This window comes from Guyanagaster necrorhizus (genome assembly GCF_019112545.1).
Source record: "Guyanagaster necrorhizus MCA 3950 unplaced genomic scaffold BT62scaffold_9, whole genome shotgun sequence".
NCBI lineage: Eukaryota > Fungi > Basidiomycota > Agaricomycetes > Agaricales > Physalacriaceae > Guyanagaster > Guyanagaster necrorhizus.
Window position 1 is genome coordinate 1,562,414 of NW_025064888.1, and position 12,376 is coordinate 1,574,789.

The 12,376-nt window shown below is 49.8% G+C and overlaps 6 protein-coding genes and 1 non-coding gene across 7 annotated transcripts; 4 read left to right on the forward strand and 3 right to left on the reverse strand.

Moving 5' to 3' along the window:
- Positions 1-19: 19 nt before the first annotated feature.
- Positions 20-214, forward strand: BT62DRAFT_891564 (uncharacterized protein; the record flags this gene model as incomplete). The annotated part of the gene is made up of 1 exon (XM_043183077.1): positions 20-214. The coding sequence occupies one exon, from the start codon at positions 20-22 to the stop codon at positions 212-214; it is 195 nt and encodes a 64-aa protein (XP_043041375.1).
- BT62DRAFT_930912 (uncharacterized protein) lies at positions 87-1,097 on the forward strand. Its single transcript, XM_043186034.1, has one exon. The coding sequence runs from the start codon at positions 339-341 to the stop codon at positions 945-947; it is 609 nt and encodes a 202-aa protein (XP_043041376.1). The 5' UTR covers positions 87-338; the 3' UTR covers positions 948-1,097.
- A 1,850-nt stretch (positions 1,098-2,947) lies between these two features.
- On the reverse strand, positions 2,948-3,762 carry BT62DRAFT_1004649 (uncharacterized protein; the record flags this gene model as incomplete). The annotated part of the gene is made up of 4 exons (XM_043177056.1): positions 2,948-3,241; positions 3,295-3,360; positions 3,414-3,532; positions 3,582-3,762. 4 exons carry the CDS (start codon positions 3,760-3,762, stop codon positions 2,948-2,950), a joined length of 660 nt encoding a protein of 219 aa, XP_043041377.1.
- Positions 3,763-3,902: 140 nt separating this feature from the next.
- Positions 3,903-5,117, forward strand: BT62DRAFT_796945 (uncharacterized protein). Its single transcript, XM_043182325.1, has one exon. The coding sequence runs from the start codon at positions 4,039-4,041 to the stop codon at positions 4,903-4,905; it is 867 nt and encodes a 288-aa protein (XP_043041378.1). The 5' UTR covers positions 3,903-4,038; the 3' UTR covers positions 4,906-5,117.
- A 2,414-nt stretch (positions 5,118-7,531) lies between these two features.
- On the reverse strand, positions 7,532-7,633 carry BT62DRAFT_t63. Its single transcript has one exon. It is a non-coding gene; the product is annotated as a tRNA-Pro (tRNA).
- A 622-nt stretch (positions 7,634-8,255) lies between these two features.
- BT62DRAFT_930917 (uncharacterized protein) lies at positions 8,256-9,058 on the forward strand. The gene is made up of 3 exons (XM_043186035.1): positions 8,256-8,684; positions 8,748-8,768; positions 8,819-9,058. Exons 1-3 carry the CDS (start codon positions 8,604-8,606, stop codon positions 8,888-8,890), a joined length of 174 nt encoding a protein of 57 aa, XP_043041379.1. The 5' UTR covers positions 8,256-8,603; the 3' UTR covers positions 8,891-9,058.
- Positions 9,059-9,140: 82 nt separating this feature from the next.
- Positions 9,141-10,962, reverse strand: BT62DRAFT_1075191 (uncharacterized protein; the record flags this gene model as incomplete). The annotated part of the gene is made up of 12 exons (XM_043179096.1): positions 9,141-9,483; positions 9,537-9,617; positions 9,671-9,823; positions 9,878-9,972; positions 10,024-10,093; positions 10,146-10,213; positions 10,266-10,359; positions 10,415-10,486; positions 10,538-10,564; positions 10,620-10,674; positions 10,724-10,742; positions 10,794-10,962. 12 exons carry the CDS (start codon positions 10,960-10,962, stop codon positions 9,316-9,318), a joined length of 1,071 nt encoding a protein of 356 aa, XP_043041380.1. The 3' UTR covers positions 9,141-9,315.
- Between the last annotated feature and the right edge of the window lie 1,414 nt (positions 10,963-12,376).

The window sequence follows — 12,376 nt, forward strand, 5'->3', positions numbered from 1 at the left end:
AACTTTGACTCTGGCTGGAATGTCGTCGACTGCGCAGGGAACGACTGCTGGCGCTAAGAAGAAGCATATATGTGGTACCTGTGACCGCGCGTTTACGACGAGCGGCCATCTTGCACGACATTCGCGAGTCCACACTGGCGAGCGGAACCACAAGTGTCCGTTCCCAGGCTGTGAGACGAGGTGTTCGAGGCAGGACAACCTCCAACAGCAGTGAGTTCCAATTAGCTAATCCATCTCCCACCACCACACCGCCACTGACGGGCCTCATCCAAAGTTATCGTATCCACCTGTCCCCAGGGTCACGACGCAACTCGGCGCGCTCAGTCATCTCACGCGTCATGAACAGCCCCACCAAACGCGGTTTGTCGCCGCCCCCCGCCCTCGAGCCCGCGAGGCTCTACAGCCACCAATCGCAGTCCCCGCCCGACTCCCCACCGCCCCTGACGCAAGCGACGCTCCCCGCGACGGCGCTGCGCTCCCCCGAGCCCGCCTCCCCCGACTCGCCCTACTCCCACCTTTCCATGCCGCCCACGCCGACGTCGACCACGTACTCATATCGCACCAGTACGTCCACCTACCAGGAGCAGCCTGGCTCTGGGTACACCTACGTCCACACGACGCCCTCCCCGCCGACGCAGTACTACGAGGTCGCCTCCTCGGCGTCCTCGCGGCATTCCATATCCCATATCTCGCCTCCCTCGCCCGAGAGCAACAGCTCGGGCCCGCCGACGCCCGCGTCGTATCCTGCGGTGTACGACCAGGCGGAGTACCGGTACGAGAGTCCGCCCCCGGTGTTGGCGCCCATACAGGGCGGGCGGCGCGATTCGCTGGGTGTGGCGGAGAGGCACTATATCCACCAGCCACAGCCGTATTATCAGCAGGAGGTGAGCCTTGGGCATGGAGCGTGGAAGGGTGGCTTGAAAGGTGGTTTGGTCCAGCAGACCTAGCTTAGAACCCGCTGGCCAGAGTAACTTATTATTCCCCCTACCCCTCCCACCAGCTCCCACTTTGCGTTGATCACTCGCAGTTATTAAATGTATCAACACCGTCGACATGCTGAGCTTTCTACTATCTCGTCCTCTATCTACTACTTACGGGTCCTGTCTATATAGTTGTGTAATTGTACTGTGGTATATAGTAAACGGTTCGAACAAAACCGATTGGCATATTTCTCTGGGCTCGAATCCTGAAACCTGTCCGCCCAAACCGCCCACGAATGGTGCCTGCTCGTCCCAAAATGGGAGGCATTTAAATTACAACACGCCACCACGTCGTCGCCCACCACCAACACCCCTCTAATCTTTTTTTTTTTTTGGAATTTCATCCTTCTCTCTCTCCTCATGTCTTTCTCTAATTGGCTTTCGGATTACCCGCGAATGGCCTTCCGCTTCTTTGTGGCAGATTCATCAATTGTGGTGGTACCCATGATGCGAAGGCGAGGTTCTAGGTCGTGGCGACATCTGCAGCTCAATCTGCGACGGAGCAGGTGCTCAGTGCTTTCGAAAATACCGTTTCTTTGAAGAAGTCATGCCCTTGGGACGCCTCTTCCTTGCCTCTTAACCTGGTTATATGCCGCTATCTTCGACCTTGTATTGGTGTCTAGGATTTGTCTACCCCATTTCCTTTACCGGTAACAACGAACGCCTGCTCCATCTTTGACAACCATCTCTTTTCGCAGTCAACTTTGCAGCAAGGTGTTATCTCTTAGCGTTTCCTTGATCCGAGAGCACTCAAGGTTCTCCCTCGGTGTCTCCACAAGATACGTACAATCCCACTGCTATCACAGCGTTAACCCCTGTGCGCCAGCCGACTCGTCATATGCATCCACCACAGCATTCCTGCATGCTAATCAGGAGACGTAACATACGCGCGAGGCACGACGGAGTTTTGACGGTGCATCAACCAAACGATGAAATTGACTGGAGGGTTGCTGCGGTTCACTGTGAGGCCGAGACCCGACGGGGTATATCCGAGGGACAGGATCTGGCCTACGATAGGTGCCGCCCATTGATGGTCGGGGATACCGCACTGGCTTTGGTATTCGTCCCCCCCTCCCCCTCTCGTTACGTTCGGATTGTTCTTTTGCATCTCGAAGGAAAAAAACGCTCGGACGCCGTGGTACGTGGCGGAGAACATCAGATTCGTATACTACAGAGGCGGAAACCAAAAAGTTATTTGGCAATGCCTGGATTGACATCAGTGTGATTGATGGTGGTCACGGTCGGGCGCACTTATCCACCGCCTCCCCCGTTTCCCACGCGGCGCTCGGGGTCGGCACATATAAAATAAGCCCTCACATATTCCACCACATGTGTGTTGTATTCTAAACTGAGAGAGAGATAAAGAAAAAAAGATGTGAGTGCATGTTGAGGTTTAACACATCAATCAGAGATGGTTTAGTGCAATACAACATTATTATGTATTTTATGCACCGATTTCCACGTTCCTGGAACCGAGGTCGGCGTTGTAAGTTTCAGAGACGGAAGAGAGGACCCAGCAGTGCGAATATCTTCTCACGTTGAGATGTACGGTGTTTCCCAACAACACTCTTCTAGCTTCGAAGAAGCTCGATGGTGCACTGGTTGGTTCGTGCTGATTAGAGACCTCACATGTGTTTTGATGCACGGGCATACAATCGAATATTCGTCATCTGGTCTCACGCACGCAGGTAAAGCCGAGTTTTGTCGTAACGGAGGGCGGTGAAACCTCTCTTGCGGCGGCAGAGGCAGCAAGATTGGTTCTTCCCCCCCCACAGCATGATAGGAGGCCGAGGTTGACACGTGATGGAGTGAGCAGCTTTCCAGACCTCGCAGCACTGGTATGTTATTTTTTTTTTTTTGTTCCCTTGAGTCGGATACGTTAATTACCTCGCTGATGTTCGTCACAAAAGGAAAAGCACGTACTAATATCAAGAGGCTAGTATGGAGAAGGATGTGTTACGCGTGGCCTAGAACACACCAATAAATGAACCAGTGGACAGACGCTGAGGTGATGCTTCTCCCTCCCTCTGTTGAAGGTTAGCCATATACCGATAATAGAACGAATTCGGGCCGATCTCTCCTACTTGTCCTTCTTTATTATACAAGCCAAAGGCACCTGCTTCTTCCGCGAGGGCGCTTCTACCATCTGCTTGTCGATTCAACTCCACTATATCCGTGATCTCAATATCATACTGTCCGAATCTGTCGGACGCGGGGCCGCCCAAGGGAACTAGTGTTTCGTTCATTCTCATGTCAAATCCCTAACTGCAGTCGAGTAAGCATTACATGTTGTTCCCCCCCCTCCAACTGGCACATTGGGTTGGGGGGGGGAGTTTCTGAGTGGCGGCCCACGAACACGAACACGAACACATACATGCATCTACACGTGTTGATTCCCACCTTCCGTTTTTTTTCATTCACGTGCATGCATACATAAATCGGACCCTGTTTCGCGTCATATATTTCCGGGACCTGATTGCTTCTCCGAACCGTTGAACCCTGTGACGCGACGAGCCGAGGGATCCGGCGTTGATTCTCAAAAGCTTCCGGTACTGGTGGCTTCGGATGGGGTGCTCCTTTGTTTTTCCCACTCTGATCAACCGGGGGGCGAGGCTGGCTTCTCTCCGAGTCGGGGGTTGTTGGCGAAATAGGCGATGTCGGTGTACAGGTACGTACGTATGTACCAACTTAATGTGTTTTTTTTCGACAGGAAACCGTACTCGAGTTTCGGGGAACGGAGAAAGGTATTCAGTTGGAGAGGAAGTTGTTGGTGATTCCACATCTTGATTAATGATTAATGATTCTTTAAGAACCTGTACTCGGCGTTTATCTGCGCTTCCTCGCAAGTATGTTTTTCTAAAAAAACGATGATGGCAGGCTAGATGTCGAAGCTTTCTTCTAAATTTTCTCGGTTAATTGGCAAATATGTGGGTCCTCGTACTCACGCTGGACACTGGGGCCGCTTGATCACTGGGTCCGTCCTGTCCTCGTGACCTCAATTTGCCTTTGGCCTGCCGCGGCCCGGCCCCCATCAAAAGTCATCATCTCTTTCCCTACCATGCAACCACCTCTGCCACAGGAACTTATCGACGAGATTATCGATCGTATGCAGGATAATATCCTAGCCCTGAGAGAATGTTCTCTGGTGGCTCGTTCGTTCCTGCCTTCCAGTCGCAAGCACCTTTACTCCCACGTCATAATCTTCCAATCTGGCATTGACGCGCCGTTGCCTAACTGCTTTGTTGGTAGCAAGTTTACATGCCAATCGTTGTACAACCTCCTTCGGGAAGACTTCTTCCCCGTTGCCCCCCTTGTCAAGTTCCTTAGCATACAGGATGGCCTAGAGGGCACTCCAGGCTATCTAGTTCATAGGGAGAAAGTTAGATTCCCCTTCATTCTTAATTTACTCCGAAATCTGCAACGTGTATCTATTTCCAGTCATCGGGGCTCCTTATCTTGGGATGCGAACGAAACTCCTCTCACATCTTTCCTCGAGACGTTTCGATCGCCGTCACTGACGTCTCTTGATCTCGATAATCTCACTTTCTCCAGTTTTGAAGGCATTGCGCGTATTTTATATGAATGCAGCCCCACTGTCAGGCATTTATCGCTCAACTACATCACGATATTCTCGAGGGACATAAATATCGAAAGGCTCCGGGCCAAATACGATGGCCGTCATCTCTGTCTTGAGTCGCTTCGACTCGTTGAAGATGACCTAGGTCTCATATCCAGATTCATACTGCACGAGTTCTCTCCATTGAGGATAGACTGCCTCCGCGAGCTTTCTATCACCTCAAACCGTCATAATTCCCTCGCACGGCTCGTAGCGAGCACCCGTGATACACTCGAGCATCTCGATTTTTTCGTGAACCACAACGGTAATGCACCAGATCCCCCACATCTATCTAATCTAATCCGCTAACGCCTTGAAACAAGGGGACATCGCCGCGCCCTTGTGCATGGACGACCACAGGCGCCTCAAATCCGTATATATAAGTATCGGCCACCAAGTTACGAACCTGGCCTGGATAGGCTCCATCCCGCTCAATCCCACGATCGAAACGCTCACGCTCGAACTGGTCAGCCCCGATGTGTCTGAGAAGGCGTTGCTATGGGCTCAGCTGGACGCCCGTACGTCGGGAGCCTCATTACGCGAGGTGAACGTAAACCTCCACGGTCTCAGTCGTCCGAGCCGTAATTCCCACTCGTGTGAGCCATATGCGTGCCGCGATTACGATGACTATACAGTAACAGTGGCCCCACAACATGGATCTGCGTTCGTGGAGGATAGGCTGCCCACCCTGCGAAGCAAGGTTCGGTTGGTGGTTCAAGAAGTAGCGCGTATGTCATTTTTCTACGGTCGAAAGTGCGGGAGGTGATGGTTGATTTTGTTTAGAACGAAGATTGCAAGCTGGGGGTATGTGGTTCCGGCACCTGGAGTTCATTTGATGGGGGAGGGCCCCACATTGCTCGCCGACTGTATTAGAGAAGTTGATTCGGGAGGGTGAACATATGCCTAGCGTATATATTTCCATGACACTACGAGCGTTCTTGTATCGGCTATTTTCTCTTAACATTGGTCCAGTGGTCTTCTGTTACTACCGTCCTGCGTCGACGGGCCGTCTGGTTAGGCTGGCAGTTGGTGCGAGGCATTGCATCCGTCCAGCACTCGGCGGAAGATGCTTACTAGAACCAGACCAAGCCCCTCATACAGCCACCAGCAGGGTGTCGCAGGGACCATCATCGATAGCCTCAAAAGTGATCTAATGTGGGGAAGGATCATTCTGATACAAGTAAGAATGCATCAGGTCCTCCGTTATCACCGCCGTCGTGCCTCAACCGTTGGCAGTATATAGCGTAGCTTAAAGGGTACCATTCATTTCGCTAAAGTTTGAAACGTGTGAATTGTTGTTTTTAGTTAGCGGGCGTCGTCCGACGACGTAGATTACTGCCTTATTATTAACATATCATGCGGGGTGTTAACCCCGAGTGACGACGCTACTAAGTCCAGTGCGCCCACCTTGATCGTATCACTGGTCCAGTAACTTGTTAAAATTACATCATGTAACGAACTCAGAAACTGGAGTTCCAGAAGAGAAAAAATTTTTCTCTGTGATGATCATAGTTGCTCACGATGATGGTCGCGTATACGCCACACATCCTCTGAGGTCTTTCTCTCCCGAGAGCCTGGCCACGTTGCCATTGACTTCCATCATATATTCATTACCTGGCAGTTGTCGTCAGTCGCTACCGCGGCCTTTGTACAATTCAGGCAATCATGCTACGAACCTCGGATAGGTATATGCATCATTTTGAGGTTGCGTCATTTCACCAACTCGAAGATAAGGAGAGAGAGATACGAGCGGTGAGGGGTAAACTACAAACACATCAGCCAGGGTTTACAGGGTTTTTAATCAGGAGCAACAGTAGCATCACTCCAGTCGATAATGTTCCTTTCTGGGACGAAGAGGATTACTCAGTTCAGCTTCCATTACCCCCTGGCTTCATGCGAAATACCTACGCAGCAGTCAAAGTCAATAAAGTTTCGCGTTTCAGATGAGCACCCACAGCACTGTTGGGTAGAGGGGCTGCTCACACAATAAATAGTCGATCACACTTGAAGTCGATCACAAAACAAAGTACCTTCTCTGGAACCTTGCTGAGTACCTGGACCCGGCACCGACCCGTAAGAAGATATTTTAATCCCTGAGCGGTTCACTTACCCGTATCAAGGGAAACCCTGATCGTGGACTGGTCTGGAACCGCGGGGGGCGGAGGGAGTAGTTCAAAAAGAGATCCCTCAAACAATGTGCTGTTTACCGCCGTGACAAAGTTCACAGGTGAAATATGGCAAGAGATAAAGGAAATGTCGTACTTGATTTGGAGGGAGAATATGATCTATATGAAGCTAGGCTGCGAAAAGCTTTTCTTTTTTCTTTTTTGGGAGCCGGCAGAGATGTAATGCTTCAAAGCCCAGAGCGATCTCTGATATGCAAGTTGACATGCTACGGGTGCAGATCTCGAAGCACCGGCATCAATTTCGAATAGAAACCGCTGCAGATCCGACATTCAGAGCTCGCCTCTAATGAAGAGGGAATTTTATTGATTCAGCAAAAGCGAAAATCGGATAAAATATGGTAACATACCAGCGATGAAGATTTAGGGATGGGCTTCGACAGACCAACGGTACGGCCGCGGTATCGTGTCGAAAGATGTTTTAAAGTCACGGTATATCTCGGAGAAGAGATGATAAACGGTTGCACAGATTACAAGGGAAAGCAAGCAATGAATGCCATGTCACTTATCTTCCAGGGGATCGTAACGTCGCAGAGCCCAGCTATATCGCCCAAATAAGAATATATCTACACTTATTGGAGGTCGACCGAGGGTCCGGTTCAGGTCTGAAAGGAATAGCATATACTGAAAGCGTGATCAAAGCTCAACATTCAATCAGTCTTCCCTGGTTCCTTGAACCATCGGGTGCGATATGCAAAGTCTGGGCGCATTTTTGGAAAAATACAAGAAAAATATCAAAGCAAAAGGATTGAGGGCTCAACCGGGAGTTGAACCCGGGACCTCGCACATAATGCTAGCATAAGCACAGGATTAGTCACCCCGAAGCGCGAATCATACTACTAGACCATTGAGCCACATAGTTTTGTGGCTCTGCTCCTTCAAGATCAATCCATCAAAGTTTCTGTCATCGCTCCAACCTTCGCGTAAATCTTATCCTCAATCCCTCCTCAAGGCTCCAATGTCCCATTCCCATAAATGAGATATCTGTGTAACGAGTGCACGAATTCTTCTCGGGCCCCCCTTAGACTTTGTTACATACTACCATCGAAAACTTTATACATATCTATCCACCGTTATAGAGCCATAGGCTTGGCTCATGGGTCACTACATAATTACTTCTCGTCACCGTGCCGATCATTAATAGCTTCTCCCCCCATCCGATTTGCCACAACATTTATCCGCCTCGTGCAGGTCGTCCACCCATAAATAGCCTTTTTCAAGCTGGTTCAAATTGGATCTTTCGCATCCGAACCTGGCCCCCAGGGCGGAAGGAGGGAGCACCTTCCCGATCGAGGACAAATTTCTCCCGTTCTCTTTTTCTTTCCTTTTCTTTTCATTTGGCTAGCGTCTTTATAAATGGACTCACAGCCCCGATGTCAGCCTCCACACCTCGGTTCGGTGGAATGTGTTACTCAGACGGCTCTGGTTCTTCTTCACCTCCAAGGGATAGTGCTGTGGCTCACTTTAACACAGCCCATGCCCTAACAAGAGAAAGTGTATCCGAGCACAGAGAATAGTGTGTTCCCTGTCATGATGATTAGAAGTTCTAGACGCGCCTTGATGTGGCGATGATTTTCGATCCCATTCAATTATCACAACTCCCTTTATCATGGATCTAGACACAGGATAGTCGGCTGCTTCAATGGCTTCTCGAGTTCTCTCGTACGGTATACTTATTGGCCAATCCCTGCCTGTTAACATATATATATATATGGCTTTCACTACCCTCTGCAGGCATCTCTGGGTGGAACCATTCTGAGGCGTCTCTGCCGGCGAACGCGGGAAACAATTGTCGTAATTTTGGAGAGCATGATATGTCGCAGAATGGGCTCTCATGACCCAAGAGGCCAGCCACCACCACGAGGACAGAAAAATTGGCCGCCACGGCGAAACCCGAGTGATCAGGTAGAGTGTGTCTTTCGTTTGAGTAGACAGAGTTTTATTAACACAGAACAATACAAAATAAAGGCGAAGATCCTGCAGCTCCCGGTAAGCAGAGGTATCTATCTAGCCTTCCGACTCTCTAAGAATTTACACAGCGAAAAGACTCCGAAGATGATGATAACCAGCCAGAAAAGTCTCATAAGTCACCAGCTTTCGACGCAATATAGTCGGCTGCGTAAATAGCTCCTCAGCGGAGAGTTCGTCTGTGCGGTATGTTCGATTCGGTTACCACGCCTTGTATTGATTGTTTGGCGAAAGGTTTAGAAGAAGGCGGGTACGTCGCTCGTCATCTTCATCGTGCAGCGAAGCTGCTAACCCAAGTCGGACGATGGCAGAAATCATAGATTAGCATAATAATAGAACAGTGGAATTTTTTAAAAAAGATCAAAAAACCGCGAAAGAACTACATTTCCCGATGAGAATGAAGAGCTCTTACTTCAATATGTAGACACAGCAGATAATTACAAATAAAGTAAAGACGCGGTCACATCCAACCAACCAAATGTTCTTACGAATACGATCCCGAACAAAAGAGGAAAAGTATCAATTTTCGAAACAAACCAATAATGAACAAAAGAACGCGAACACCGTATTATAACAGGACAGCACCAACGTAAGAGGTTATCAAAGCAAGTCCAGCCGAAAACACATATCTACGCCATCCATGCACGGACCGATTAGAAAGCGCGCCAGAGAACTCCTCCGAGAAATCGGTAGCCTGCCCTCGTGACGATCCACTTTTTCGGACGGATGATGGTGGCTAATCACAGAAACGGTGAGCTATATCCCACTTGCATGCACTTCAGGACTTACCGATGTGGTGGCAGTCAAGAAAGCTGTAACCTGCACACGTGATGATCGACTTGTTGGGACTGCCGGAATGGATGATGGTGGCTGATCACAGAAACGGTAAGCTATATCCCACTTGCATGCACTTTAGGACTTACCGATATGATTGTAGAAGGAGGGGTAGTACTTGTAGTGGGGGTGCCGCCTGGAGATGTGACGGTGGTGCACAGCGAGGAGGGAGGCATGGGGTGGGCAGCAGGCGTCCAGGCCTGTCCTTGCAACCAGGTCAACCCATCGTAAACGCCCATAGGCTAGGGACAGTTATATAGATATGGATCGGAAGAGATATCCAAACGTGAACGTACCTCGCCACTCTCACCCTGGCACGATTCGAATAGTCCGGGGTCGTAATTAGCAGGCATGTTCCATGCACAACCCATTACGTCGTATATGTGTTGGCCTGCCACAAGAGTGAGGAATGGAAAAAGCCTGAGGTGGAAGGGATACCCACACCACACTGCACCGTTGGGCCTTTCAGGGTTACATGCCCGGAAGCAGAATTGGTCGGAACCTATGAAGCTCTGCAATTTCGATCAGCACATACAACCCGGTAGTAGTGGAACTATGGTCTACCGTCCAGTCGTGTATTTGCTGGAGAGCTCCGAACGCTGATGAAAAGACTAGACCTCCAACTGGGTTACCTAAATAAATCGCCGTCAGAAAAATCCGAAGACGCTTTGACTGGACGCGTACCATTTCCATCTGTTCCGTGGGGATCCAGCTCTGCTCCAAGGTCGCCACCTGGGATATTTATCTTTGTTAAAAGTCCAACGCCTGTGACTTGGACCTGCGAGAGATGTAAGGATTCAGTACACGGTTGCTCGTCTTTCGCTTTGACTCACAAAGTCGGGCGTCTTGACGAAATGAGCGCCGGTGATAGTGCCGTCCGGGATCGTGCGAGTACCATAGCCTTGCTACGAGAAGATAAGAAATCGACGTAAATACGTGACATGAAGAATATTCGCCTGAAGACACCAAGAAACTTCGAAACGCTACACGAGTTGAATAAGCCTAAGCCGCAGGTGACTCAAATTTCGCTGAACATACCTCAGTCTCTCCAACGGTGGAGTTCGGGCCCAGGTCAGGGGGACCCCAGAGGCAGCTGCATGAGATTAAGACGGGGATGTAAGCCAGCTATCAAGGCAACTTACAAGTCCTGGATACCATTAACTGCCGGGAACGTTAGCGTGCGCCTGTTAGATGACTGTAAAGGCCACTTACTGTAGGCATTTTGACAGTTCGACTTTTGGTCGTTTCTTGTGCCGCACTGGTTGGTACCAGCCTGGCCCTCTGCGGATGTTGCGGGAGCGTTGCTCGGTAGATAGTTAGAAGTGTATTGAGCATAAGCGACACCGGCAACCGAAGAGAGGAGAGCAAATGGAGAAACCATCAGATAGGGATGTGTGGGTGAATGGGAGCGAGAAAGATAATTTCCACCCGCGCAGCAATGTTTAAGTAGGGGAACCCCTTAACAGAAAAATCACGCTGTACCAGAAAAAAAACAACTTTGTCTGTGTACGATCGAAACATAGACATCTCCACTAGTGCCGACGAAGCACACACAAATGAACGATTGATTGTGTGAGACGGAGAACAGAGGGAGATACAGTGGCAGGCGTCGTATTAGCCTGTACACCAGAGTGAGCCAAGTCTATCTTTGAGCACAACGATCAAGTGAAACCTACGGTCCCGAAGGCAGTACGTAGCTCCTCCTTTGTAAACTTAGCATACCAAGCCGTACGATGCTTAAAGATGCATAGCATTCTAGACCAAATGTCGTGAAAGTTGACAGATGGAATTCTCATGCTTCACCAAGTTTCAAACATGGAATTGGTGAGAGGCTACAATTGAGACATGAGGGGGGGGAAAAAAAGAAAGACTATCGTAGTGAATCAACATACGAGACATCTACAAGATGAATATTCCATGATTCCGAGAATAGGGTACCAAAGCATAGACCGTACACAGTAGGAATCGGTATGGTCAAGGCCAGTGCGACATTAACGATTCACGTTTCATCTGACTAGTAAAGATGCTAAAGGTAAGGATCCGGAAGGTTCGATACTAAAGTACGCACCAGTGGAGAAAGCGAGGACATGGATGCAGGGCCAATGCTCTAAGAATACCTCAGTATCAGTATGGTCTAGGGCGGATTTCCATCTGTCATCCGCTGACTACCTGGGAGCGAGACGAGACGGTCCGTCTATTGCGCGTATAGCCAGCTCAAAACGGGTGAGAATCAGCCTACAAATAAGTGAGCTGACGACGCACGAGGGAATATGACCCCCTTTCATCGTCAACGTGCGTCAAGGCGGATTGGATATCGAGAAACGAAGGCGTGTATGGACAATCTGCAAGAGATAGGATGAAAGAGCAACACCGCACCACCACCATGGCTGCGGCCACGGGTACTATCAAAAAGGCTGAAGTGTATTCAAAACAAGCAATGATAGTCGCCCTGGCAAAAGATCGGTCTAAACTTTTCTTGACAGAAGAAAATGGCGCTCACTGGACTCGTCGACGAAGGCAGCGCCGCACTCGTAATCCGCAAAGGTGCAAATACCCAGCTCTTCTGGCGAAAATCAATGAGAAAAGAAGGAGCCATCGAAGAGAAGAAGCGAACGCACCCGGTGTCCTTATCGACAGCCCATCCATAGCCGACTTGCTGGGAAAGTGCAAGTATCGCTGTGCCATAATGTTCTTTCCGAAAGTCGGAGACGCGATAAGAGCGTTCCCCATAGGTCTGGCTGCGATAGCTCAGCGTAGACAGAAAGTGCTTGAGCAGCCGCTGAGGAAAATGAAAG